The sequence below is a fragment of the Aristolochia californica genome, unplaced genomic scaffold, assembly GCF_029961685.1.
Source record: "Aristolochia californica isolate CCGP_79_NKW_82.1479 unplaced genomic scaffold, dmAriCali1.0.hap1 SCAF_1, whole genome shotgun sequence".
Taxonomy (NCBI): domain Eukaryota; kingdom Viridiplantae; phylum Streptophyta; class Magnoliopsida; order Piperales; family Aristolochiaceae; genus Aristolochia; species Aristolochia californica.
Window position 1 is genome coordinate 55,583,680 of NW_027181770.1, and position 22,366 is coordinate 55,606,045.

Genomic DNA, 22,366 nt, shown 5'->3' on the forward strand with positions numbered 1-22,366 from the left:
ATGCAAGAGCATGTTGTGGTCCACTTGGAAACTTCAAAGGCTATTTGGGACACATGTGCTAAGCTCTATTATAGTACCGCCTCCTTGCAAAGAGTATACGATGTTTTCCAAAGTATGTTGGCTACCAAACAAGGAGATAATATTCATGAGTTTCTGGCCCGATTTCGTGACCTCCTCCAAGAATGGAAAATTGCTCAACCATACTCTGTCGACATTGTTGTCCAAGAAAAACAGCGCGAGGCCTTGGCAGCGGCTATTTGCCTTACCAATATTAAGCCGTATCTAGAGGTGGCTAAGGCTCAGCTTCTTAGTTCCTCTGCTCTTCCCTCTTTTGATGACATAAGTGCTACGTTATTATGGATTCGTGATCCATCTCCTCCTTCTCCGATTGATGCTCCATCAACTATGTTCTCTGGTAATTGGGGTATGTCATCCCCATTTCGAGGACGTGGTAGAAATACAAGAGGAGGCCGCAATAGAGGTGGTCGAGTGGGTCCGACCCATCCTCGCACTGAGTCTCAATTGTGCACTTACTGTGGTGGTCAGAATCATCTTGTGGATTCATGCTGGAAACGCCATGGTAAGCCTGATTGGGTGACAGCCAATCCCGCCTCAGTTAATGTTGAGAAAAAAGAGGACAAGACTGATTCTCATTCCGAGAATGTGATTATCTCTTCGGAAGACTATGTTGTAATACAAAAGCTGAAATCCTTATTGGATCAGTCCTCTACTCCACCAGGCTCTACAGTTGCCACTACCATTGCCTCAGGTATGCTTTCTTCTACTTTAACCCCTTCCTCTTGGATCATTACTCCGGGGCTTCCGAACACTTGTCAGGTAACAAACACATGCTTCATTCATTGTCTCTATGTCTTCCTCATAAATTGGTCACTATTGATAATGGTTCCCAAACCAAGGTGCTTGGCAAGGGTTCCTCTTCTCTTACCATGTCTATTCCTCTCAAAGATGTATTATTTTTTCCTCAATTTCCGTTAAATTTGTTGTTCGTTAGTCAATTGATTAAACAATTGAATTGTTCTGCCACCTTCTCACCATCTTCGTGTATATTTCAGGATTTCACTACAAAACAGGTGATTGGTGGCGGCCATGAAAAAGGGGGTTTATATTTCACTCTTCCACCAGTAGCTGCTATTTCATCTACTACATCTGAGGCTCAAATGTGGCACAACTGGCTTGGTCATCCATCTATCTCATCATTTCGTTCTTTAGTTCCATCTCTTGAATCTTTGTCTAATTTTAATTGTGAGGCATGTCAATTAAGTAAGCATGTTAGGAGTACATATTCTTCTCGTCTTACAACTACTAGTACTGCTCCATTTGAATTAACACATTTTGATGTATGGGGCCCTTTAAAGGTCTCTAACATTTCTCAAGCTCAATATTTTGTTACTTTTGTGGATGATTTTACTCGAGTGACTTGGTTGTTTTTGTTTAAAGAACAATCAGAAATTCTTTCTATTTTTAAAAACTTTCATGTAATGGTTCTCACGCAATTTGGAAAAAAAAATATTCAAATCCGATAATGCTAAGGAATATTTGTCTAATGAGTTTAAATCATTTTGTGAGGGTAATGAGCTTCTTCATCAAACATCATGTGCCTATACCCCTCAACAAAATGGTGTTGCTGAAAGAAAGAATCGTCACCTCCTTGAGGTTGCTCGGGGCCTCCTCTACTCCATGAAGGTACCCTACTTTTATTGGCCTCATGCTATTCTTACATCATGCTTTCTCATCAATACTTAGAAATCAAACTCCGTATTCTATTTTGTTTCATGGTGAAGATCCATTTTCTCTTCCTCTTAAAGTATTTGGTTGCACATGTTTTGTTCATGATACTTCACCACATAAAAGTAAACTTGATCCTCGGTCTCTGAGGTGTATTTTTTTGGGGTATTCTCGAACTCAGAAATGATATATTTGTTATAATCCTACACTTTGAAGGTTGATGGTATCTTGGGATGTGACTTTCTTTGAAGACACTTCCTTCTACTCCTCACATGAGGCTCCTCTAGGCTTTACATCTACTCCTACCACTCCATGATCGCTTGTGCCTTTTCATGAAGATATTACTCAACCTCCTGAAGCACCGGTCGTCCCCTCACCTGTGAAGTTTTCTGATCCACCTGAGGTAAGTCTTTCTCCTCCTCCTATGTTTGGGCCTGAATCTGATACTCGGCCTATTGCATTACAAAAGGCAACCCATTCTTGCACTACGTCTCATCCAAGTACCAATTTTATGTCTTCTCATCACTTATCTTCTCAGTGTGTTCAGTTTCTTGCTTCTCTTTTGTCTGTTTCGATACCACAATCCTATCAGGAGGCCCTAAAGCATCCAGGATGGAAGGTGGCTATGGCTGAAGAAATGCATGCATTATATGAAAATCAAACATGGACATTGGCATCGCTCCCAAAAGGGAAAAGACCGGTTGGTTGCAGATGGGTTTTTTCAGTGAAACACAACCTAGATGGGTCGGTTGCTCGCCTTAAAGCACGCCTGGTTGCAAAAGGTTATACTCAGTGTTATGGGATAGATTATAAAGAGACTTTTTCTCCGTTGCTAAACTGAACTCGATACGTATAATCCTTTCTATTGATGCTAACTCATCTTGGCCAGTATATCAGCTTGATGTAAAAATGCATTTTTAAATGGTGATATATGCGAAGAAATTTATATTGTCCAACCACCAGGATATGTGATTGAGGGGGAGTCCGTATGCCGATTAATGAAATCTTTATATGGGCTTCAACAATCCCCTTGGGCTTGGTTTGATAAATTCAGTCAAGTTCTTCTACAATTTGGCTTTCATAGGAGCTCAGTTGATCACTCAATATATGTTAAAGATACTATCAAAGGGAAGATATTATTGGCCGTGTATGTTGATGATATTATCTTGACTGGAAATGATGCTCATAGTATACAAGAAGTGAAGAATATGATATGTAAAGAGTTCAAGACTAAAGATTTGGGTAAGCTCAAATATTTTTTGGGTATAGAAGTCCTTCAGTCAAATCATGGAATAGTATTGTCTCAAAGAAAATACGTCTTGGATCTTCTTGAAGAAACAGGAATGAAGGGTTGCAGACTAGTTGATACACCTATGGATGCGAATGAAAAATTGTGTGCCACAACTAGAGAAGATGTTGACACTGGAAAATATCAAAGACTTGTGGGAAAATTGATCTATCTCATGGTAACCAGGCCAGATATATCATATGTTGTGAGTGTGTTAAGCCAATTCATGCACAAACCACAAATTACTCACTGACAAGCATTGGAGAGAATACTACGATACTTAAAAGGTGCTCCAGGAAGATGATTGCTATATAAACAACATGGTCACTTAAATATAGAAGGCTTCTTAGATGCAGATTGGGCTGGATCACCCGATGATAGAAAATCTACATTTGGGTATTGTACCCTTGTTGGGGGAAACTTGGTCACATGGAAAAACAAAAAGCAAAACGTGGTTGCAAGATCTAGTGCTGAAGCAAAATACCGAGCTATGACCCATACTGTAAGTGAACTTTTATGGATAAAGACTCTTCTTACTGAATTGGGATTTTATAAAGGGGGTTATATGGGCCTACCTTGTGATAATCAAGCAGCTATTCACATTATGTCAAACCCAGTTTTCCATGAAAGAACTAAACATATTGAAGTGGATTGTCATTTTATACGGGAAAAGTTTCAAGAAGGAATAATTTCTCTTAAATATGTTTCATCTCAAGAGTAATTAGCTAATATCATCACCAAACCGGTAACGTCCCACGTTCTATCTTATATAGGTGGCAAGTTGAGTATTTATGATGTATTTTCTCCACCAGTTTGAGGGGAGTGTTGGAAGATGGGTTCAAGCCCACAAGCTCAAGGCTAGAAGCTCACATGTCAAAGGAGTGGCAAAATGGTTATTTATGGTATGTTCCATAAGGATGACATGGAGATGTAAATACATTGTCTTAGTATGTCTTTTAATCTATTAAGTTGTAACCCTAAGGGCTTTGTAATACTATAAATAAGAGCATTAGCTAAGAGGTAAGGGATTCAATCCTTCTCCTCTCTTTGGAAAAACATCCAGCCACCCTCTCTTCTCTCTTGACGCATTCTCTCTTTCCTTAATCCAAACTCTCTTCTCAAACGTCCTTCTCCTTTCTCCCTCTTCTCTCTATTCTCTCCTTCTTCTTCCACGTTAACCTAGAGTCATTCTCATGGGGTCCTAACTTCTACAATCCTCTAGTTGGTCCTAGAACAAAGTCCTTCGAATAATTAGATAAATGAAAGGAGTCAGTATACTTGATAAAAATAATAATGATATACATGAGATTTCTCTATTCTCAAAAAATACTAGTGAAAGTAAATTAAAAGTAGTGTTTGACTATTGACTTCAACTGAAAACTATTTCTTCAGTTTAGTTATGAAAGAAAAAAATGAATATGTTACAGGAGAATTTTAACGTTTTCAAAAGCCATCTGAATGGATACCCCAAGAGTACATGCACTATTTTTTCAATGATCAAACTAAATTTTTCAGCATGTTGAAATTGGGTTTTTGAAATGGGAAATAGTTGCATGCACTGGCTATTGTGATTTCTTGAGTCACATCGACACATGTTGATGTTGAGTCCGCCCTATTCCTATTAGACTCAAATGTATGGATGACCACGATTTTGTCTTAGAGAAATTGGGATCTCATTAATAGCTCTACCAATTACGATATAAGTGGAGGTTGCGTAAGATGACCAACAATAAGTAAACCATAAACATGAACAACTAATTGTGAGGAAAAAAAACACAGTCAAGATAAAGATACACACAATTTTTTGTAGTCAAAACAGATTAAAGGAACCCAACTGGGATTAGTCATCGACATTATAATGTTTACTTTCTAATTAAAGGCAAGTGGTCACAAATGCCAAATAATGCTAACGCCTCCTATTATAGTATATAATGGTTGATGAACTTGACAATTTTTTAAGTGGTAAACCACAAGAAAAGAGACTAGAGAGAAGAATAGCTTTGAAGTGCATTTTACCTATGCATAGCTTTTATAGTGATGAACGAGGGATTTTCAATGGTTGATGCAAAGAGAAACACATACATTAAGTTATGTGGTCCATTAGAGGGTAATGGTCCAACATATAAGGAGGAAGTATTGTCAACTAGGTCCCAACCAAGAAATCCCTACCAACGGGATTGTTGGAAAGATTAGTATTGTCGGCAGGATGTCCAACAACCTCATAACCGTTAACTTACTATTGTTTATTTTTTATTAAGTATGATTGTTTTATCCTTGTTTCATTTATTATGTAACTTCAAAAGTTTCCTAATGATAATTTTTCTACTACAAACTTAGATACTATAACTTCAAATATAGCATTTAGAAGTCACATTTCTCAAGATGACTAATTTGAAAATAAAACCAAAGAATCAATGCTTGAGAGATGATATCGATGGGTGTCCTAATCTATTGAGTCATTGTTGTTCCTTTGTTTGGGAAATTATAGTGGTGATTTTGAAAAAATTAATTAGTAGAGACCCCCATATTTTTGGCCTCCACCAATCATCTGTTTCATCGCTAGGTCTTTAAAAATACTAGAAAAAAGAAAATGGTGATAGAACAATTAAAATTCATAGTTAATTGGCTTACAAACAAAAGATTCAATGAAAGTTGAGGAACAAAGAGGACATCATTAAGGTGAAGGGTAGATGTAGCAGAGGTGGATCCCATTCCTTAGACCTTGGTTTGGGATCCATCTGCTATAGAAACAAATTTATCACATAGACATGGTGATAAAGATTTCAAAAGACTCACATTACAAAGGAAGTGGCATAAACCATACCTGAGTGTTGAATTTATGAAAAAGAGAAATACTTCATTGACTTCTTTAACTTATTATAATTAGAATACATGAACCTCTATTTATAATAAAGGAAGGTAGTAGAGTCCAATTACAATAAAACTACCTTTGTCCCAATTACACCCAAACTCTAACACTTAAAGATAAGTCCTAACATAATTAAATAACTGAATATAGATAATAGACAAATATAACTCAAACTTGAACTCTTCTAGGACGTGACCATAAGATAAAGATACATTTGTGAGTCCTTCTTGATCTTCCAACTTATGTGATAAGGATGCCAGCTCGTGGTAATCATGGTGGGTCCTACTTCTTATGGACTTGGGCCCATCTTGTGGTCCTTCCTTGGTCGTGTGACCCATCTTATAATACTTTTAGATATGTGGGGCTTCCTTGGTCGTGTGGGCTTCAGTCTATCTTCCAACACTCCCCCTCAAGCTGGGGGTGAGAGAACAACATGAACTCCCAACTTGCTGCAAAATATGTATAGAATCTTTTTGCATAAAATGGCACATATTCCAATATGCCTTCATCTTCCAACACTCCCCTTCACGTTGTTGCGTCCTTCCACGAGGCCCTACTGGCATAATATAAGTGAGACTAAAAATTACTTCTAGCCGGTAAGACATTGCTCTATACTCCAGTCCTAATGCTGGATGTAGGGCACACTCCAACTGTGTCTATCGGCATTGCTCTGAAGTGTCCACCACTGTGTCCCTCCACAGGACAACGACTCTCAAGTGGTTGGAGTAATAAAAGTCATTACAGGGGGTAGTGGGTTTATTTATAATGGTGTCCCAATCCGGACACCGACTCTCATGGTATTCCAACCGTGATATTTTTTAGAGTTAAATTTATTATGGTGTCCCAATCCGGGCACCGACTCTCATGGTGTCCCAACCGAGATATTTTTTGAGAGTCAAATAAATTATGGTATGAGAAAATGTACTAAAACCACCCTTCTTCAATAATAATGTCTCATCCAAAGAGACATAATAGCAACAGCTGTAATGAAACACGACCATCTTCCAACACATATAACACGAACCAAAATAATATACCTCGTAGAAGAACCCATGAAATAATCATAAACTGATATAAATATTTTTTCTTAGATGCAGAAGCTTCATCTTTTGTGCTCTCCCTTTCTTGAATATTTTTGTCACATAAACTTATCCACAACATAAGGAATAAAATACCTCTTTTTTGTACTTCTTCTACTTCTCCCCCTCAAGTTAAAAAGTAATGGCAGTGATCCCATCTTGAACCAAATATCATAGATGTATCAATAAACCCAAATAATAGAGATGTATAAATAAGCCCTCAAACCAGGGAGAAGTGAGATATTTTCTTGATATATCAACTCAAAAAGTGACGCAAAACAATTGGCATAAATTCGGATTTTTCAATACAACAGAATACCAGCATGACCTTTGATTCTTCCAATGCGAATATATCTTTAAATATAGATCAGATTGACATGAAACTTTATCTGAAACTAGAATTAAATACCTTTCATCCAAGTATAACTTCACTTTAAAAAATATAATTATCAGAAGATAAATAATCTGATATATTTTGGTCTCTGTCATCTGGCAGAACTAAGTATTGTTTCTCCTTTTTTTCTAGAAGGACCATTGACTATTCCAAGATCAATATCTCCTTATAAAAAAATCATACCGAGAATTGGTTGAATAGGTAAGAAAATAGACTTACATATATTTATTTTGATATATAATTATCCATATAAAGTATCTTTCTTGATATAAAAAAATACCTCAAAAGTTGAAGCTTTCTGCTGCTACTCGAACCTGTTTTTCAATCTGACCTTTGCTTCTTCCAATATCGATTTCTCTTTGTAGATAACTCAAATAAAAAATTGGTTGAATAGGTAAGTAATAGACTTACAAATATTTCTTTTTATATATATTTCTTCGTATAAAGTCTAGTTCTTGATAGCATAAAATACCTCAAAATTTGAAACTTTCTGCTACTGCTCGAACTTTTGCAATCTGATCTTCGCTCATTCAAATATTGATATCTCTCTGTAGATAAATCTGATTTGAAAAAATATTTTTTCCTTAGAAAGTAAACTCAAATATATTTTCATCAATATATAATTTTCAATATGAAAATCTCAGTATAGAGGTAAAAAAAATGTAAAGAAAACTACGGGTGTAGGGACTAAAAATAAAAAAATTACGAATCTTGACTTAGGGTTTAGGGTTTAGAGAAAATGATCTCATTATCTCTATGGGTTGTGGGTTGACCAAGTCAACTCACAGAACCCGCTCTAATACCATGTTGAATTTATGAAAAAGAGAAATACTTCATTGACTTCTTTAACTTATTATAATCAGAGTACATGAACCTCTATTTATAATAGAGGAAGGTAGTACAGTCCAATTACAATAAAACTACATTTGTCCTAATTACACCCAAACTCTAACACTTAAAGATAAGTCCTAGCATAAATAAATAATTGAATATAGATAAAAGACAAAAATAACTCAAACTAGAACTCTTCTAGGACGTGACCATAAGATAAGGATGCCTTTGTGAGTCCTTCTTGATCTTCTAACTTATGTGATAAGGATGCCAGCTCGTGGTAATCATGGTGGGTCCTACTTCTTATGAGCTTGGGCCCATCTTGTAGGCCTTCCTTGTTCATGTGGCCTATCTTATAATACTCTTAGATATGTGGGTCTTCCTTGGTCGTGTGGGCTTCGACTTATCTTCCAACACACAGGACTATAGTAGCAACAACAGTAGTGGAGGAGAGTTTGGGTGTGGGTACCGTCATAGTTTTCAACTTATGAAGCAACTCAAGGTCATCATCTGATATGGTTTTCTTCCTTTTTTTTGTGATTTGGTCTTCTCTTCACTTTTCTCACCATTATTGATTGAGGTTTGATTAACTATTACCCAATCTGGTTTGCCATGAACTTTCCAACATGTGTAAATTTGATGATTTATACCCCCACAGTAAGTGCACACTTGGTTATTAGTTCTTGAAGAGCTTGAACCAACTTTACCACTTCTTCCTCAGCCACCTCTAGAATTTCTCCCTCGGCCCTTGTTAGTTGAGTTTGTACCCCTATTATTAGAGTACATGGCTGATGATATCTCAACATGAGGAGTGGAAGATGGATTTGGACTTCGTAACAAAGCAACACTTCTATCATCAAAGGATGGAAGAATAGTTGAATTGAGAAACTGAGATTTAGCTACCTCTACATATGGTTTGATATTAGTCAAACAGATAGATGCTGCTAATGCTTCCCGTTGTTTCTCCTTAATCGAAATATCAGTAGAGTAAGGCTGACCAATCTTCCATTCCTGAATAAGTCCTCTAACTGAGTGAGATATTCATGCAAATTCTCCCCCTATTTTGTATTATACATTGTTTGAGAAATATCGTATAATTTATGCAAACTGTCTATGTTAGAGTATAGTTTTGCACAAGTATCCCATATTTGCTTAGCCATTTGAAGATAAACAACATTATTTGTAACATTTTCCTCCATACTATTGATCAATCAACTGATAACAAGTATATCTTCTTTGAGCCATTTATTGTAGGAACTATCTTCCTCATCTACGAGTGGAGATGGTTTGGTCAAGTCTCCTAAAAGATCCAAGGTAATAAGAAAACGCTTGACCGATCGAAACTAACTCAAATAGTTGGATAATCCTTTTAATGGAATTGTGGTAATCTTAAGTAAATCATATTTACTAGCCATATTCACAAAATCTTCAACCATCAATTGCTCAACTAACAACAAGCAAGATTTAACGACACTTGAAATATAACCGAAAGCTTTATGATATTCTCAAACTAAACTTTGCAATCGAGAGAGTGTTGAACTCACGCATGCATGTAGGATAGAATTAGGGAAAAAGAATCATACCACGTGTTGGCTATTCTTAACCAAGAAAGAATCTCCATAACAAGAAAGATATCAAATCATATCACCAAATCTTGCTCAAAATGAGGACCTATCCAAGGAAGGAAACATTCCTTCTTAAGCATATGCGTCACATGTATCATATGATATCATCCATTGAATTTCCTTTTACTCTTTCTTTATCTTAAGTAGGAAATCTATGAGTGTAACTCAGGATGGAACCTTTTGAACGTTGCTGAATTCAGAAACTTCCTCGCCAAAAAATTGAACACCCCTTCCTTGCATCAATGGAGAAGAAAAAATCCAGCCAAACAACAGCCTTCTAAGAGAGAGTCGATGATTATAATCTCAACATCGAGCATAATAGATCATGATTGCTGTAAAAAAATCGTCTAGGCTTTGTTCCAAATAAAATTTTCAAGGAAAAAATATAGCATCAAAACATATAAACAACCTCTAATCGGTATTTGCATGAATGAAGATAAACGAATAAAAATTCTTCAAGCTTCTTGACAAGTTTAATTATCAATAATCATCTTAAAAAAAAGAAGAAAGAAACTTATCTTGAATGAACACGAGGTGCTCAAACTGAGTACTTCAACCTTGATATGATGTTGATAAATTTATGATAACACCTTAACCAAGGGATCCTAAAATCATTGCTCTAATACCATGTTGATTTTAGGATCCCATGGTAATTAGATTAGGTCAAGGTAATCAAAGAGAAGAAGAAACAAATAAGAGGAAGAGATAAGTGAGAAAAAAGAAAGAAGAGAGAGGAGAGAGGGATGGCTTGCTTGAGAAGAGAGAAGTGGACATGGGGAATGAGAGGATTAGGATTGTGAGATCTTACCCTAATCCTCCCCCTTAAATTTTATTTATATGTGTAAAATAGTAACAATTACATCAATGCCCTTTACGCTAAATAGGGTGGAATAAGGACAAGAAACAAAGAACTTTTTCATCAATACCACTATACATAAATTTTATCTTGATCAATCAATGAGTTGTAAGTTTTTCAAATTGCCAAATAAGGACTAGTTTGGCTTAAGAAAGTTATAAATACCCCACCAAATGTGCCTTATAGAAGTTCATGAGCATCTATTTGCAAACCTACCATATTCAAAGCATCCAACACTTGACATTTATTGCAAAGTCTATTTTGAGAGAAAAAGATCCAACTACTTTTCAAAAATCCCATCTCACTCAAATTTCTCCTCGCACTATATTCAATCAAGCTCCAAATTCATTTCCATTCTCGCTTCAAAGTTGGACACTTAGAGATTCCAATGGAGAAGGTTGTCTCTACACCAAATACAAAGGGTGTAATCTTTTCTTCTTTTTTAGTTTTCATGTTTGTATTAGAAGGTTGATATAGGACCTTAATTCTAGATAGAAGAGCTTGTTAGAGCTAGAATCTAGCTAAATCTTAAGGGAGATTTGATGAATTTTTGGAAAAAAGAAATACTTCACTAACTTGATGTAATTTGAGTACAATGAACCCCTATTTATAATAAAGAAAAAAATTAAATCCAATTATAATTAAATTACCTTTGTCCTAGTTACACCCAAAATTAAACACTAAAAGATAAGCCCTAAAACAACTGAACATAAAAAAAATACTAACATAACTAAAACACTTTTAACTTCTTCTGTGAGACCTCCTCATATGACGCTTTTATATGACTTCACTATATAAATTTTGGCTATGTGAGACTTCTTACTGTAGGAGTCATGTAAAACTCTTCCATTTTTTCTCTTAAAAAAATTAATAGATCCACTAAGATAAATCAAATGACATCTACAACAATAATCCACAAGGGATTTAAGTACAACAATTGCTACGCATCATGAACTTGGGTTTTTGCAAAGGAATATAATTGAATGCACTAACTGTTGTGATTTCTTGAGTCACATTCCAACATGTATGGATAGTCGTGATTTTGTTTTAGGAGAAATTGAGATCTCACTAACAGCTCTTCCAATTACGAAATAAGTGGGGCATGTGCAAGATGACCTATCGGAAAAAAAACAACTAATTGTGATCAAACAAAAACCACCATCAAGATAAAAATATCCAAATTTTTTGTTGTGGTTACCAAAGACAAGAATGGCATTGAATGACATTTACCTATGCATGATTATAACTTTTATAATGGTGAAAGAGGGATTTTCCAATGATAGAAGCAAAGATTTTCCAATGATAGATGCAAAGAGAAATACATACATTAATATATGAGCTAAGTGAGGGGGTAAAGGTCTTGCATGAAAGGAGGAAGTATTGGCAAAGAGAAATACACACATCAACTTATGTGCTATGTTGGGGGGTAAATATCCTACATGTAAGAAACCACATAATTTTTATGCAAATGCCTAGAATAATGTCACTCTAACATGTATCAAACTCACTAAAAAATATTGTAAAATCCTTTAAAAAAGTCATACACCCAAAAAAAATTACTCATTCACCCTGGCATATATTCGAGTAATCAATTAATCGAGTACAAAATTATGCTTCCCATTTTGTTTTCATTTAATAAATAGTAACTTGAGAATCAAGTAAAATGAACTAAATACCGAATCAACAATTTTTTATTTTATTTTATTTCATTTAATAAACACTAATAGAGAAGTCGTGTAAATGGAAAAAATTGACACACCTAGCTATAACTAGAAAACTAATGGTAACTTAAATCTTAGTTGATGCAACTCAACCCCATCTAGAAAGTTAATAACAATGAGGAAACCCTAATGCTACTTGTTACAGCCTCGAGGCCTAAGATGATTTATTGCTTTAGACACCCATGTTTTTCTCTAAAAAAACGGCTCAAGTGTCACATTTGACCGAAGAGATAACTCTACCCACCTAAAGCATGCCCGACACTCAATGTTCCGACTCTAATTGATGCAAATAAGCCATTTTAAGTTGTCACAACAAGGAAAAATGACCTCTCATGGAAGGACAAATGATTTGGTCGTGGACAGCGTCCAACAAGACGAAAATGAGATTTGAAATTGTACCAGCCTATGTCAAGACAATTAACCTTGATTTCTCACAGTTCAAACTTGAAGATAATATGAATATAAACCAAAACAAATTATTTCTCCTATTTTTATTTATTACCCAATGCATTTATGTTGATGCTTATTTGAAAATTCTATCATTTTTATTAAAATTTAATGATAAAAATAATGACATCACCATAAATATGACGAAGTAAATGACATTTCTATAATACAAATCTAAAGTTCTAATTCCACCCTCATAGTCCTTTTGATCAATTGGCTTGGTTATGGTCCGGTTCGGCCTGGTTCAGTCGTTGGGTTGGTCCAGTTTAACGGTAGTTATTATCATGTACGTTTGCCGTTTGCTTTTGGACTCTGGAAATTTAATTTGATCTTTAAAGTTTTAATTCTTTTCATTAATTGTAAGACCTACACAAGGGAACAAAGCCAGAAGCAAGGTCCTCATGGCCTGAAGGTGTGAGGAGCTCTCTACACGATAAATGGTAAAGGTTCCATTTTGTCAAAACTGTAAAGAATAGAAAAATTATGCCCTATAATTTGATGTGCTGGTTCCTACTTCCTTTGGTCGAACTGAAATTCTATGCTTTTTCCACGTATCTGAATAGGGATAATTTTACTCTTACCTGCCCTAAATCCCTGTATGATTAGGGTTTCTTCTTCATCGTCTCTGTTCTCGAGTTTCCCCCCTTTTTTATTGTGTATTGTGGTAGCCACAACATATTCCTTGTCTATTCTGGTAATTGCTTCTGTATTTGTTCTGTTCTGTTCTTTTTTATTTATTTTTAAATGTTTGTTCTGCTGCTTTTTAAGGCATTATGTTCATCTGCTCTTGTGTATATGTACTCAGATCAGGGATGTTATTCGGTATACTTTTTATAACCCAGAAGCAGGTTTAGATCTCCAAGAACCGAGTTAATCTATTACGGTTTTCCTACCTAACCTGCTCTTAATTCTTCATATTATTTTTTGCTATTTGATTGTATTTTTGAAACGGCTGATGAATTCAGCTTCAATGTCGCAAAGGGGGATTTGAGTTTTTCAAGACTTTGCAAGTAAAGGATCTGTTGGATTTCAATCAACTTCTTTTTTTGCCACATGTTATTTATCTAAATTATGCAAATGAAAAAAAAATATTAGCTGCTTATGGTATGTCAGGCGTTTTTATTGCTAAGTTTGGTAGGTTACATGTGAATTTGGATCTATATGGTCAGATTTTAGGTAATGCTCTTGTTGGTGGATTTGTTTAATCATATATTGTTATAGCTTCTATTACCTTTTTGTCAGGACATGGTAACATTCAGTGCTTTTTCTCGTAAAAGCATGAAGATGTTAATTCAGGGGACCAAGTCTTTAGTAATGTAGTCATCTGTCTGGGGACTATTAGAAGCTAAAAATATGTAACATTGCTTCTAGATGAAACACAAAACAAACTGGGCTAGTGGGAGACTGGATTTTCAATCCGACCTGAGGTTTCAAGGGATTGTAAGCATGGATCCTTCAAATGGAAATATCTAGTTATTTGTTCTGAACTGTGGCTGTGAAAATGTGGGATTCCTTATTACTTTTGGTTGACAACCATGGATTTTGCTAATGGGGAAAGAGGCCTGATGATGATTCATTTACAGGATTCTTAATGTTTTCTTATTTGCTATGTTTTTCAGTTTCTTGTGGTGATTGTTACCGTTGCATGAGATCATTTATTCTTGATTTGAAAATCTTATACGCTTTGAACTTCTACAATCATTAAGTATTATAATCAATGTTCTGATTCCTATTTCTGTACTCATTGCAGACAAGTCTTCGGTACATACTTATGATATCTGACCCACCTCACTCATAGTTGAGCTACTTCTCCTAGAGTCCTCTATCCATTCTCATAGAATCCTTTATCCATTTATGACATCTGAGACAGAGAAACAAGGTTGAGGGGAATTTAAAATGTATTATTTACTACAGGAGGGTGCTATGGTAAGGTGTCTAATGCTGTCTAATGCAATGTTCTTTTCTGCATCTACAAACACATGATTTCCATTACTAAAACTGATACTTTTCTTTTCAGCATTGATGGGGATAGAATGCATCTATACACATGATAAAAAAGAGAAAGCTGAGATACCTTTGGTCCCACCAGGTTTTGGGTCCTCAACATCATTTGTCTTGAAGAAGGTCCGTGAGCGTATGACACCAAACATGGAGCCTTCACGCACTTCTAATTTGCAAATGGATAATGCGCATTGCAGCATAATCACTGATGATGTGAAGCTCGCAAGGACTCTTAGGCGTAAACCGTGGATAAACTACAGTGAATTTGGAAGTAGTTCAGAGGATGTATCAGATTCTGAACAGTTTGACCAGGTTAGTGATCTTTTTCAGTTTTGATGGCTATGGTGTGAAAATGACTTTGTAGACATATGTTGTCCTTTAGGTAAGAAATTTTATTTATGATTTCTTTTGGATTTAAAAAAAAATAAATAGAAATCAAGAAAAAAAAAAGGGTGAAAAGCATAATGAAGAAACATGGAATTGAAAATTTTTATTTGTTAGTGGGAATAATCCTGCTGGGATTACTAGGAAAAGTCGTGTTGTTAGTAATTGAAAAGGCCTTCTAACTTTGGATATTCATTTTTGGGATGGACCTTGGTCCAGCTTTAACATGGTAGCCAAGTAGGACATATGCTTTGTTGGGCCATGTCTTTGCTTTATGTAGTTCTATTTTGTTATGTTGTTCATGTCGCCTCTGGTTTGTTTGAGTAGGCCTGGATGTGAGGGTCAGTGTTAGAGAGAACAATGTCATATGCGTTAATATAAGAAAAAGTCATGCCGTTATAATTGAAAAAAAGACTTCCTAATTTTGGCTAGTCGGATGGACCTTGAACCCAATTTTTAAAATTGTTTGGTTTTTCCATTATGCATTCCTTTGAGATGAAAAATTTTAATTGAAAATATAAAATCTGTAACAAATTTTTATGTTATTTTATCTTCTTTAAAGAAAATCTACTAAGGGAAAAGAAGGAGAGAAGTTTTTATTTTCAAACTGATCTTTTCTTCAAATCGATTTTTTTTTTTTTTTTAAATTTATGATAGAACTACATTTTTAAGTGGATTCTCAAATATACAAGAGCAAGAGAAGTTTTGGTACTTCAAAGAGATTACTGATATCAACTACCCTGTTCATGCTTTTTCTTTTTTTTTGTTGTTGTTGCAGAATGCCCCTCCTGTAGGTTGCCTGCCGAAAGGTGTTATTCGTGGATGCCCAGAATGTGTCAACTGCCAAAAGGTGATATTGACATTGACACATCCACTAGTTCTCAAGTTGTCATGCTACACAAATTTGTTTGAGCTCTTCAATTCCTGTTTGTTTGGTATTTTCTTCATTTGAATGTATCTGATGATAATTGTACTTGGTGAAATCAGGTCACTGCCAAGTGGCGTCCAGAGGGTGCTCACCGGCCTACGCTTGATGAGGCTCCTGTATTTTATCCAAATGAAGAGGTTCTTTCTCCTACTGAGAGTGTTTTTTTCATTTGTTCCCATTTTTAGTAGCATATTTAATTTTTGTAATTATATAATTTCAGGAGTTCAGGGACACTCTAAAGTATATAATGAGTATTCGCTGCAGGGCAGAGCCTTACGGGATTTGCCGAATTGTTCCTCCCTCTTCCTGGACCCCCCCTTGTCCTCTAAAAGAAAAAACCATGTGGGAGAATGCTACATTTGCTACTCGAATCCAAAGAATAAACGAGCTTCAAAATCGAATTTCTGTCAAAAAGCTGTCCAGCTATAACAGAAATATGTTGAGGAAAAGGAGAAAACGCCTGAAAATGGGAGCTGAATGCAATGCAACTATGGAGGGCGTAAAAACTAATGACCTTGGTTACCATAATTCTGTTGAAAAGTTTGGATTTGAACCTGGTTTGCTATTCACTTTGGAAGCATTCCAGAAGTATGCTGATGAGTTCAAAGAGCAGTACTTTGGCCTGAAAGACTTCAAGTTGGATTCACAATGTGAGGGGGTTGAGCATAAAAAACAGTGGGAGCCATCTGTGGAGAATATTGAAGGTGAATACTGGAGGCTTGTTGAGAAGCCAACTGAAGAGATTGAAGTGAGCCCATCTGTTGACTTTTTTTTCCTTTTCATTTTTCATTTTTTTTCTTCTTTTCTTTGTCTATATGTTGACTTAAAAGGTCAAAATTGTGAATGTTGCTTGATTTCCATGTGATGTATGTTTTGATTAGTTATTCATAACTCTAAGAAAAAAGCTATTTCACCTAAAATGGTGGACTAGAAACCAAACAGATGAGAGTTGCTTACTTGATTAGAAGCTCAACTACAATCTTATGAATCTAGTTACACTTGGATAGGCTTTTCTAATTCATTTATTTGGTGAACCAATTTACATCTGCCTCTTATGAGAAATGGATTATTATGGCTATTTTCTTATCTAATTTAATTATGTGTCCGTATTTTCAGGTGCTTTATGGTGCAGACATTGAAACTGGCAAATTTGGTAGTGGTTTTCCCAAATCATTGTTGACGCAAGGGAGTGATGGCCTCGATGATCAATACGTAAAATCTGGTTGGAACTTGAATAATTTATCTAGACTTCCAGGTTCTCTACTTGCATTTGAAAGTGGTGATATCTCTGGTGTTCAAGTGCCATGGTTATATGTTGGAATGTGCTTCTCATCATTTTGTTGGGTAAGTTTGAGATAAAATGCCTAAATCATTTTATCAGTCACTCGGTCCATTTTATGTTAGATTGGTTTAAAGATAGGAATGCAAGATGGAATCATACTTAGCCACAAATTGGTACTACTGGTTTGATTACTGTACAACCTGTTATGTGTTTGGTAGGACTCCATTTGGGTATTGGCCTTGACTTTATGAGGTAGCATTGATTAGTTTGTGGGCTTATCTGTGTGTATTTAGTCAGCTGTGGAATTATTGGTATTATATTGGTGAAGTACCTCGCATTTTTGTATCAAAGCTTTCCGTCCCTTGTTTTGAATTACAAAAATGGTGGGACCTGTGGAAGTGACGGAAAAGGGCTTCTAAGCGCTAGAGTGAGAGACGTCTCAAAGAATAAACAGTTACTTGGTCTTCAGTGACAGCTGCCATCGAGTGTGTGGATGTTTGACGACAAAGTTTTGAAGTGGGGTGACATGTGATATTCCCAGTTGGGCACATTTAGATTTTTGGCATTGAGTTGGGTTAAGCCTAGTCTCACATTCCGAGATCTACAAATTCGGCAGCAGATGTGCTTGCCAAGCAGGGAGCATCCATTCAACATCTTGTTGTTAGGGATCTGCTCCCTCTTCCTTTGTAAATTTTCGCCTTTTAATGCAATACATCTTTTTCAAAAAAAAAAAAAAAAGTTGGGTTAAGCCTAGTATGATCTATGCTAAGGGCTTAGCTGCTTGTGTTAATCTTTTCCAAAAGTTCTCATATGATGGTTAGGTTCTGTCTCTCTTCTTCTTCTTCTTCTTCTTGGTGCCGTAGAAATTTACCGAAATAGAACTTGTTGGTGTGGCCTACTAAGTTACTGTATATGCTTATTCATGCACCTTCTTTTTGTGCTAGATTTGATGCCATCTATTTTGTATCACAGCATGTTGAAGACCATCACTTCTATTCTTTGAATTACATGCACTGGGGTGCTCCAAAATTGTGGTATGGCGTGCCAGGAAAATATGCCTTGAAGTTGGAAGAAGCTATGAAGAAGCATTTGCCTGACTTATTTGAAGAACAGCCTGACCTGCTTCATAAGCTTGTATGTGGTGACTTGTCTCTGTTCCTACAAGATGTCAATATAGTGCTTCCATTGTCAGAAAAATGTGTATTGGTTCATTTCTGATGTACATTAACAATAATTCACTCATGCTTTTTCTTGAATTTATTGCTATCCTGTTGTTCAGGTCACGCAATTATCACCTTCCATATTGAAATCTGAAGGTGTACCTGTTTGTCGGTGTGTTCAAAATCCGAGGGAGTTTGTTGTCACCTTCCCCAGGGCATATCACTCAGGATTCAATTGTGGATTTAACTGTGCAGAGGCAGTAAATGTAGCTCCTGTTGATTGGCTGCCTCATGGGCAAAGTGCTGCAGAGCTTTACAGGGAGCAGGGCCGGAAAACATCCGTATCACATGATAAGTTATTGCTTGGTGCAGCAAGGGAAGCAGTAAAGGCACAGTGGGAACTGTTACTGCTGGGAAAGAACACATTAAACAATTTGAGATGGATGGATGCCTGTGGAAAGGATGGTATTCTAGTGAAGGCACTCAAGGTACTCTTGCCATACAACTTTGTGTTTCTTGTGCTTGATACAAAGAGGCATAATAGAACACCGGTACCATACTTCGAAATTTATAATGCAGTCATGCGCCTGTGGCAATTTTAAAATTGTTCCTACCAGCTATTAGCCATAGAATAAATAATTTCCCAACTGTACTAGTCTGAATTATGTACAGATATGTGACTGACTTGATTGTATTATTGCTATAACCAATTTGGTTGTGGTTTTCAACCATGGCCTAGGCACAGCAGGACCTATAAGGCAAGTCAATATGTTCTTCTAGTTTATCTGTGTCCACTTGGTGTCCTGTTCATTGTCGATTCATTCCAGTTTTTCTATACTAAAAAATTAGTTGTAATATGACTTGTTGAATTCTGGAGCAAGATTTGTCTATCATATCTGAATTCTTGAGCAAGATTTGTCGGTCATTCTGACTCTTAGCTTTTCTCTTTGGATAGACCCGTGTTGAGATGGAACGTGTGCAAAGAGAATCTCTTTCCAGTCCTTCGCAATCAAGGAAGATGGATAGCAGTTTTGATGCTATGAGTGAGAGGGAATGCATTGTGTGTTTCTATGATTTGCATCTTTCTGCAGCAGGTTGTGCCTGTTCTTCTGATCGGTTTGTTTGCTTGAAACATACAAAGCAGCTTTGCCAATGTCCATGGAGCTCAAGGTTTTTCCTCTTTCGATATGAAATTAGTGAATTAAACATCTTGATGGAGGCTTTGTGTGGGAAACTTAGTGCAGTACATAAATGGGCATATCTAGATTTGGGACTCACATTAAGCTCCTTTGTCACGAAGGACAAATCACAAGAAGCGTCTCTCTCGATACAAGTATCGGGACAGAAAAGGCAAGAAGATGCATTAAATGCTTCAAATTTAATAGATAAAGGGCAAATGATACATAATGTGTTTAATCAAACTGATGCCCAGTTGTTGCAGAGAGGTATTCAACCTTGTCCATCTGTGTTACTTTCTAAAGAGGGACCATGTAATCAGACAAAAAATATGAAAGAAAAAGTCTGTACAATCAATCCACCTGGACTAGGTGGTATTTTACCTAAAATTAAGACAGAAGAGCAGGAATCCCCTAGCAATCAGCTGACTTTAGATGACAAATCTTTCTCAAAACCTTCTGAAAACGTTTCTATCACACTTGGATTAGCAACCTCATTATGTGGGGTCCAGCATTCGAGGAGCTCAGGTGCAACACAAATGAAAATGGTCACAGGTTCATCATTTGGAGTTGGTGATGTTATTATTCTTAGTGATGATGATGGTGAAAAACCAGTTTCAAAGGATCTAGATGTTTCCTTACGGGTAAAAGATGTGGATGATAAGGTGTCTCCCTGTAATGATCAGAAGCTAGTAGTTCTAAAAGTACCTGAGACTAGTGCTGCAGTGATGGGTGAGAAAGATGTCAGGATACTTCCGGTTGTGGAGAAGGAGAGTAATGTGCATCCATTGACCACAGAAGCTGAGGACTCCAGCAAAGCTAAGGTACCATTGGAGTATAACTTCATTATGCCAAATGGAACTTTTTTGAGAACTCCGCAAAACCTGTCTCATAATGTCACTTCAAAAGCAGTAACTTCTGATTTTGTCAGAGAGCCCTTGAATAATGAGATGAATTTTGTTGGTAGTCATTTTAAACATCCCTTATCACTTGGGACTGGAAAATCATATAGTGAGTGCAAAAATGAAAGGCTGGAACCAGGCTCTGGCTTGAGAGTTAAGGATGGTGCAGGGTCTTTAAGGGATTGTATATTAGGATCATCAAACAATGTAGAAAGAAATTTTCACCAAAAGGGTCCTCGAATAGCAAAGGTAGTGCGGAGGGTCAACTGTGTTGTAGAGCCCCTGGAGTTTGGGGTAGTGTTGTCTGGAAAGTTGTGGTCTAATTGCCAGGCCATATTTCCGAAAGGTAAGCCTCGTAGTGAGCTTAAAACATTTATGCACTGCAGGTATGTTTTAAATTCCTTCTATTTGATCATTTTAAAAATTTTCTTTTCTGTTTATGCAGGCTTCAGAAGTAGAGTTCAATACCTAAGTCTCATAGAGCCAACAAAGAAGTGTTATTATATATCAGAAATTCTTGATGCAGGGCTACTTGGGCCTCTATTTATGGTAAGTATATGCGTTACATGATTATCTTCTCTGCTTTTATATTATATTCAAAAAAATTGGCCAATATTCTCTTATTTAAAAACTAAGCTGCAAGTATAAAAAAAGATGGTGTAATTTTGTGTTTTGGTCATTTGATATGTACAAAACCAAGGAGGTAGTTAAGAGAAATTTGACAGTCATTTCATCATTTTGGTTTCTAGGTTACTGTAGAGCAGTGCCCCAGCGAGGTGTTTATACATGTCTCAGCTACTAAATGTTGGGATATGGTGAGAGAAAGAGTGAATCTTGAAATCAGGAAGCAACACAATTTGGGTAGAATTGGTCTCCCACCATTGCAGCCTCCAGGATGCATTGATGGACTAGAAATGTTTGGTCTCACTTCTCCAGTAATCATTCAGGTAATATTATGCAGTCTTATCAACAACTACCCTTGATCACTTTGTTGTAAGTATTGCTGTTGTTGTTTGTTATTCTTCATTATCTTCTGAGTGACAATATTGGCTACCTCAATGAATTGAGCCTTGAACTGTGAAAGTGGCTCTTCTCAACCTTTATTTCTGGCAGGCCATAGAGGAAATTGATCGGGATCACATCTGCTTGGATTACTGGAAATCCAGAGTGGAGAAGAGAAACTCTCAACCTTCCCCTTCGGTAATTTTATCCAATGATCTCAAACGGTGTTCTGAGGAGCCCAAGAGTAATCAAGCCTCAGCTTCTGATCCAGCAAAACAGTTATCACTAGGAGCTAAAACAGTGCTCAGAGGCCTGTTCAAAAAGGTCAACTTGGTAGAACTAAACACATTGCATAGTTTGCTGAGTGACGACAAAAGTAATTTTAATCGAGAAATAATCTGTGAACTTCTGGCAGAAGAATTCCATAACCAGCAAAAGTTAAATTCTTCAAAGCTGATTTAAAGGGTCCAGTGTTTAGTTCTCTATACTGATTCTGTAATGTGTATACTAATTGTCCCATACTGTCCTACCCTCGAATTCGCTCCAGGAGAATCCTTTGTCACAGACAAAATACTGCCTTCAAGATTTGAGGTGGCCCCTGGGGTTGTACAGGTTCAAAATAAGAAGATAGCAAAGATGAGAAGATGTATGCATTTCGTCCATTTTTTTTGGGAAA

At 36.4% G+C, this 22,366-nt stretch overlaps 2 protein-coding genes across 4 annotated transcripts; both read left to right on the forward strand.

Moving 5' to 3' along the window:
- Positions 1 to 14,505, forward strand: LOC137949006 (uncharacterized). The gene is made up of 3 exons (XM_068795261.1): positions 1 to 769; positions 2,085 to 2,149; positions 14,476 to 14,505. The coding sequence occupies exons 1-3, from the start codon at positions 1 to 3 to the stop codon at positions 14,503 to 14,505; spliced, it is 864 nt and encodes a 287-aa protein (XP_068651362.1).
- LOC137951630 (putative lysine-specific demethylase JMJ16) lies at positions 13,233 to 22,328 on the forward strand. Of its 3 annotated transcripts, none has more exons than XM_068798429.1 (13): positions 13,233 to 13,296; positions 14,607 to 14,782; positions 14,874 to 15,169; positions 16,020 to 16,091; positions 16,229 to 16,306; positions 16,390 to 16,917; positions 17,286 to 17,513; positions 18,424 to 18,585; positions 18,731 to 19,099; positions 19,567 to 21,034; positions 21,134 to 21,237; positions 21,438 to 21,635; positions 21,802 to 22,328. In XM_068798429.1, the coding sequence occupies exons 3-13, from the start codon at positions 14,879 to 14,881 to the stop codon at positions 22,150 to 22,152; spliced, it is 3,849 nt and encodes a 1,282-aa protein (XP_068654530.1). In that variant the 5' UTR covers positions 13,233 to 13,296; positions 14,607 to 14,782; positions 14,874 to 14,878; the 3' UTR covers positions 22,153 to 22,328. The 3 variants fall into 3 exon arrangements, with proteins under 3 accessions (XP_068654530.1, XP_068654539.1, XP_068654547.1); XM_068798438.1 differs by lacking the exon at positions 13,233 to 13,296 and adding an exon at positions 13,462 to 13,550; XM_068798446.1 differs by lacking the exons at positions 13,233 to 13,296; positions 14,607 to 14,782; positions 14,874 to 15,169; positions 16,020 to 16,091 and having other exon boundaries at positions 16,265 to 16,306; positions 16,434 to 16,917.
- Positions 22,329 to 22,366: the final 38 nt, after the last annotated feature.